General features: G+C 35.6%; 1 protein-coding gene across 2 annotated transcripts; it reads left to right on the forward strand.

The window, feature by feature from the left end:
- Positions 1–51: 51 nt before the first annotated feature.
- On the forward strand, positions 52–1,340 carry LOC129791365 (delta(3,5)-Delta(2,4)-dienoyl-CoA isomerase, mitochondrial-like). 2 transcript variants are annotated; one of them, XM_055829511.1, is made up of 3 exons: positions 52–186; positions 261–1,043; positions 1,127–1,340. In XM_055829511.1, the coding sequence occupies exons 2-3, from the start codon at positions 315–317 to the stop codon at positions 1,223–1,225; spliced, it is 828 nt and encodes a 275-aa protein (XP_055685486.1). In that variant the 5' UTR covers positions 52–186; positions 261–314; the 3' UTR covers positions 1,226–1,340. The 2 variants fall into 2 exon arrangements, with proteins under 2 accessions (XP_055685486.1, XP_055685485.1); XM_055829510.1 differs by having other exon boundaries at positions 74–186; positions 261–1,340.
- Positions 1,341–6,781: the final 5,441 nt, after the last annotated feature.

Below are 6,781 nucleotides of genomic sequence, written 5' to 3' on the forward strand. Positions count from 1 at the left end.
AAAGCTCTTTATTCCGGGATTCTATTGTTGGAGTGACCAAAATGGTACTAAATCAGGCAATTTTTTCGCGTTCACCATCTAGTTTTGCATGGACTTTGACTCACCGCTATGTAATACATCTGCCAGTTCCACCAAATGAGCTTTAGGCACGCAAAGTTAGTTCCCTGCGAGTCGTTGGCTGAAAAGGTAAGAAGAAAATTCCACAAATCAGAGGGTTTTGGAGGCAGTGTCACTAAAACGGGATCTCTTGGACTCTGCAGGTATTTGCTGAGCAACATTTTTGAGCATCCCCACGAAGGAAATCCCTGTGAGAAATGGAGTACAAGCACTTGCGCGTCAATTCCGAGCGTCCCTTTGTCTTCCGGCTGGATCTGGATAACGAAGTGGCCAACAATACGATGACTGATAGCCTCTATCACTCCATCTACAAGTGCATCACGGCATTGGGGCGCAACAATGAATGCCGTGCCATTGTGATCTCCAGCTTGGGGAAGGATTTCTGCACGGGGATCGATTTGGACAATCTGGGGCAGTTCAATACGGATCTGGCCAGCATTGAGGATATCTCCCGACGCGGGAGGAGCGTTGAGTCACGCATATCGACCATTCAGCGTGCCTTTGTTGCCATAGAGAGGTGCAAGAAGCCCGTTATTGCCATCATTCACGGGGCATGCGTTGGCCCCGGAATGGGACTCATCACGGCGTGTGATATGCGCTACTGCAGCACTGATGCGTGGTTCCAGGTGAAGGATGTCGAACTGGGAATGGCGGCGGATTCGGGGACCCTTCAGCGCCTCCCGAAGGTCGTTGGGAATACGAGTTTTGCGCGCGAAATGTGCTTCACTGCGAGGCGCGTGGATGCCGAGGAGGCCCTTCGGTTTGGTCTTGTGAACCGCATCTTCGAATCCCGCCAGCAGATGCTCAACTACGCCATCGACAAGGCGGAACTCATTGCCCACCTCAGCCCTGTTGCCATTCAAACCACCAAGACCAGCATCCTCTACTCCCAGGGGCATACAATACAGGAAGGACTCGATCACATTGTGAGTATCCTCCTCCTCATTGGCTCCTCTGCAATCTTTCTTTGTTCTTCATCTCAAACATTTTGTTTTTTTGTTCTTTTCAGCGTGATCGGAATGCTTTGGCACGTCAGAGTGAGGACTTCCACATCTCCATGGGACCAGCTATGACGGGATCTGAACGTCCTGCCTATGCTAGATACTGAGAGACTTCTGCTCTGAGATTTCCAGGAGGTCAGGAGCCAATTAAATGATGCGTATTCAGTTGCTGTAAGGAGGGGGAATTTGTGAATAAATTTTTGAATGAGAAATTAAATAAAAGATTCTTTTAATTTATTTCTGCGTTGGTTTAAATAAAAAGTTAGAAGTTTCTTAGATATGGATTTTTTGCTCTTCTCAGGAAGATATTTTCTTCATTCAGCTTCAGATGATCTCAAAAATCGAAGAAATGGGGCTCAGCCAAGGGGTGTTTATCTGAATTAAAGGAATTAAATATTCGGATCTTTGGAAATATTCGGAATATTCACTAATTATTCTTGTGATTCACCAAAAAAATTAAAATATTGGTTTTTAACCTCTAAATGGCTTAGAATGAGGAGCAGAAGCCAAAAAAAAAAATAATTCAAGCCTTAAAAGGACTAACATCAACCCGAAAATTAGTAAATCTAACCCTTTAAGGGGCTAATTTTTCCGATTCTTATACACTTTTGAGCTATTTGGTTTTTAGCAAAGGATTTTTATGTGAATTAAAATATTCAGACCTTCATAAAAACCGAAATATTCATCAGATAAACACCCCTAACCCTCAGCTATTCAGGATAGTTTCTTGAAAAATAAAGACTTAAGTGTTCTTAAAATTCCTTAAGAAAAAACTTAAGATTTCTTAGGAAAAATTTAAGAATCTAAAATTTTCCTTATCGAAACTTAAGATTTCTTTAGTAAAACAAGCAAAATGTATATTTTTGATGATTTTTACGTATTTTTATGCCCGAAGACGATCAGAAAAAATCTTCAAAGAATATTCATTTAGCACTATTTAGCATGACTGAAAAAATCTTAAGTTTCGGTTAAGAAAACTTTAAAAATCTTTATGTTTTTATTAAGGATTCTCAAGAAAACTTAAGTCTGTTTGCCATGAAAAACTAACGCTAAATTGAATATTATTTTATCAAGGGGAATTCATCTGTCAAATATTTTGATGTTTTTGCCGAATCATCCGAATATATACGTCTGCTCTTGTAAAAAAAGTTTCTCAGCTTAAATTAAGTGTCTATTGTTTAAGATTGAATTAAGTAATTTTTAAGGTTGAATTTAGCACTTTTTAAGCTTCAATATCCAACTTCATAGGCTTAAATTTAGTATTAAGTTTAGATACATACTTTCCAGGCTTGAATTTACTATTTTGTAGAGTTGAATTTAGTTTTGCTCTGGCTTGAATTTGGAGTTTTTTTTTAAAGCTTTTGCTCCTTAACCTGTCTCTGTTTATGGTTCAAAACTACATAATCAGTGATGCCGAATAATTCTGAAGATCTGAATATTTTTTTTCAGACAATCACCCCTTGTAGTTTTTAAATTTTTAATAAAATTGTGGTTGTAATATTTGGCACAAGGGCATCTTATATTTTTCAGGGACTGTCCTTACGGAAATCGTGAACTCAATCCTTTCTGAACAAAATGTAGGGTTCCCTTGAAAGGGCCCTAAAAAATGATAAGTCAAATTGATAGATATTATAAAAGTTGAATCAACCCCTTCTTACTCTTCTTAAGGAACGGAAGAGGATGGAAAATAATAACAATTGAAATAATTAATTTTTTCAAAGCCAAAGGTATTTTCTTCCCTCCTCGTTAAGTTTTCCCCGCCTTGTGTGCCTTTAGTTTTTTCTCTCATCATTTCTCAATTGGTTTGGGTGGAGGGAGGATCTAGCCTCCGCGTGCATAAAGTGGCAATCACAGGTATTTTCCCACCTGTACGTACATACATGCAACCACCTGAGAATTTCCTCTGGAGGCGCACATGGTTTGTGCAGTGGAGGTCTTAAATTAAAATTTAGAGCCAGCAAGGTGTGGTAAGTGCAAGAAAAAGAATAATTTACACCCCCACAATGGACAACGGCGTTACAATTACCTCTTCCACCCATCCTGGTACGTTTATAGTACCCATAAAAGGGAAGTTTAAGGACCAAATAAACACAGGCAATGTACCAAGTTTGTGTGAACAGTCATTATTCTCTCTCATTCTGTCTCTCAGGCCTCTCTCTCAGGGTATCCCCTATTTTATGTAGCTGCGGGGGAGGCTCACAATGCAATCCCATTGAGGGATGCTAAAGCTTCCTAAGGAAATAAAGTCGTTGATGCATTGCTGGAGGATGGAATGGGGATGAAAATCCATTTAAGGGCAACCAAATGAATTAATTTTAAATTATATTTTATGCACAAGTATTTTCCTTTCAAAACAAAAAAACAAATGATTAAGCCAATAAAAGCTCAATCATAGTTGAATCAATCAGATTGACCAACGATTGATCAATAATTGATAAATAAATTGAGCTAGTCAATCGATTGATGAATCATTGGTCAATTGATTGATCATTGGGTGAAATTCACCATTCAGACAGTCTTAAGAAATCTTAAGATTACTTAAGAAAAACTTAAGATTTCTTAAGAAAAACTTAAGATTTCTTAAGAAAAGTTAAGAAAACTTAAGAAATCTTAAGAATTCTTAAGATTTCTTAAGACTGTCTGAATGGTGAATTTCACCCATTGACTCAATATTAATACTATCGATATTGAGTCAATTACAACTCAATCAATTATTGACCATGGATTGACCAATAATTGTTATTAAATTTTTTTAACAATCAGTTGGTCAATTTATGCTCTATTATTGATCAATCAACATTGTCATTCAATATTGATTATGGAATGATCAACTGTTGATCAAATATCAACCAATTTAATATTATGATGTATGATTACAGTTTCATTTTGCATGGAGTTGATGTGGATAGACTGTGCGTTCTATGTATTAGTAGATTGTTGCTTTGACGTTATTTTTCCGCCATTTCATTGCCTGAAGAAGAGGGAAATCCATGCCCTTGAAACGTCGCACGTGTAAATAAAATGAGAAAGTAAAAACAAGGTCTTTCCCGTGTTTCCATCAATTATTGACCAGTTATTGTTTATCAATACTTGATCAACTATAAGAACTTTAATTGACTCAATATTTAGCTCAAGAATTGATTAATTATTCACAAAATTTGCTCACTTGGTCAATTTTGCAAAACATCCCCAAAAATCACAAAAAAGTTAAAATTCCTCCACACTGTTTTTTTTTCAGGGAAATTATATAATTTAATTTTAGTCTTTCGCCACATTTTGTATGTACTCAACTCAACCCACCTACAAAAGAGTCCAAACAGCTTTTTCTGCAGCTTTCCCAACAAATTTTCCATGGAATTTCTATTTTCGTATAAAATACATAATTTCTTTTCCCCATAGAAGAAAATTTATTCCAACCAACATTTTAATGGATGATCAAGAAGAAGAAAAAAGTTACCGCGTGGCTTTTTCTCTTCACTCCGCCAAATTTGGAATAATGTAAATCAAATGTTAAGAAAAAAAATATATAAAGGCCTGGGAAATTTCAATTTCTTACCCTCATTTTGTGGTATAACCACACACATATATATTTATTTTCTCAAAGAAGAAAATTGTACATGATGCGTGCTGTTAAATTTTTAAGTACCCTTTTAGTGCGGAAGATCTAATGGGAATGTTATGTCTCATTCGCGACATTGACTTACTTCCCTTCTATATATACATACATAATAATTTGCCACCTTCTCTCCCACCCTTCAGGGTTCCTTCTCCTCACACATAATCCATTCCGTTTATTTGTTTTAACGCACACACAGAAATGGGGAGGAAAGGGCATGAACCCTGAGCTTTTGGGGGGCATGAATAATAAAATAAGGTCACCCAGCAAGAGCAATAAAATACATTTTTGCAGGAAAAATTCTTGATTAATGTCAACATCCCCACAACATCAAGGCGATTTTTTTTCATGTTGTTGAGAGCATAAATGGAAATGAAAAATTTCATTGTATTAATCCTTTTTTCTTGTTTTAGCTGTCAAGAGAATTAGAGAAAAAAATGACAAAGAATTATTCATTAGAATAATGTTTGAACCACAAGAAATAACTTTAATGTAATTAAATGGAATGGAATAATATACAAATTTTGTCGTTAATTGACCAATTATTGATCTGAATATTTAGTCAATCAAAGTTCGTAAAATTGATCAACTATTAATCAATCAGATTGATAAACAATATTTGGTCAATCGTTGATAAGCAGTTGATCAATCCATTGTAAATATTGATTGAGTTAAAATTGACTAAATATTGAATGTCAATGTTGATTGATCAATAATTGAGTATAAATTGTTCTATTGATTAAAAAAAATTGAATAACAATAATTGGTCAATCCATGATCAATAATTGATTGAGTTGTAGTTGACTTAATATTGATAGTATCAATATTGAGTCAATGAGGCCCACATAGATGATCAATTATTCGACAATCAGAATTGACCTGAGATTGATCAATCGATTGATTAGCTCAATTGATTTATTAATCATTGGTCAATATTGATTCAACCATGATTGACCTTTTATTGGCTCAATCATTTATTTACTGGGTATAATACTTTATAGAAAGGATTTTCTTTTGTTCTTCTCATAAGGATAATCGCAAAAAACATAGCTAAGATTCAAAAAAAAAATTTATATAGAATTTCATTTATTTTTAAAAGAAAAGAACTTTTTTTAATTTGTAATTTGTAAAGGGACGACCGTGGGTGATAAATGGGATTTTTTAAAAAAACGGATTTTCGGTCTTATCCTCGGATAATTAATTTTTATTTCTGGCCAACGTTTCGGACTATTTTAGTCCTTCCTCAGGGCAATCAATGGACAAAATTAACCACGTCAAGAAACAATCAAAAATCACTACATCCACAACACAACTTTCTTTATCTCCTCTCATTGGTGGCCAATCTGTGTATTGATTCTTTTAATAATGTGCAAAATGAAAATCATCGATTTTTTCCTTAAATATATATCCTTCGTATAATAGTAGGTAATAAGTTGTGTGAGTAAAATTATTTAAAATTTTTTAATTATTGTATAAAGTAACATGGAGATTACATATTGCCGTTAATGCACCAACACTTTAAAGTCAGAGAGAGAGAGAGTGAGAAAAAAGCAATCAATATCCTGTGAAATTAATATCCTTTTGTTAGTTTCCAATATCCAATCAATGTCTTGTGATTTATAAATTGCATTTAATTATAGTCTGGCAAATCTCCTTTGTCTGCTCAACCAAGTCCATTGTGTGGTATTATTCGTATTTGAAAATTTATAGTCGCATCCATTCTTGCATGGGGGGTGGGCATGGGGGTGATTGGGGAAAAAAGTAAAATTGAACAACAAATAGAACAAGGAATAATTTATAGTTTACCTTTGTCTTGCATGTCCTCTCCCGGGGGGTGGCTTGGTGGCACTGTTAGGGGGAGGGAGGTGGGATGGAAAGGGCAGCAGAGCGTCTCTCTATACTTCTTTGTACCCATAATTGATGTAGAGAAGATGGCACGAATATGGCACTTTCCAATTTATCGAACAACCCCCCTCGGCACGGCTTTGGGTATCATCATCCCCCCAAATGCAAGACTCACGGGTTTGCCTTCCTCTCGGAAATGATT

Source organism: Lutzomyia longipalpis, chromosome 2 (genome assembly GCF_024334085.1).
Source record: "Lutzomyia longipalpis isolate SR_M1_2022 chromosome 2, ASM2433408v1".
NCBI classification, from domain to species: Eukaryota; Metazoa; Arthropoda; class Insecta; order Diptera; family Psychodidae; genus Lutzomyia; species Lutzomyia longipalpis.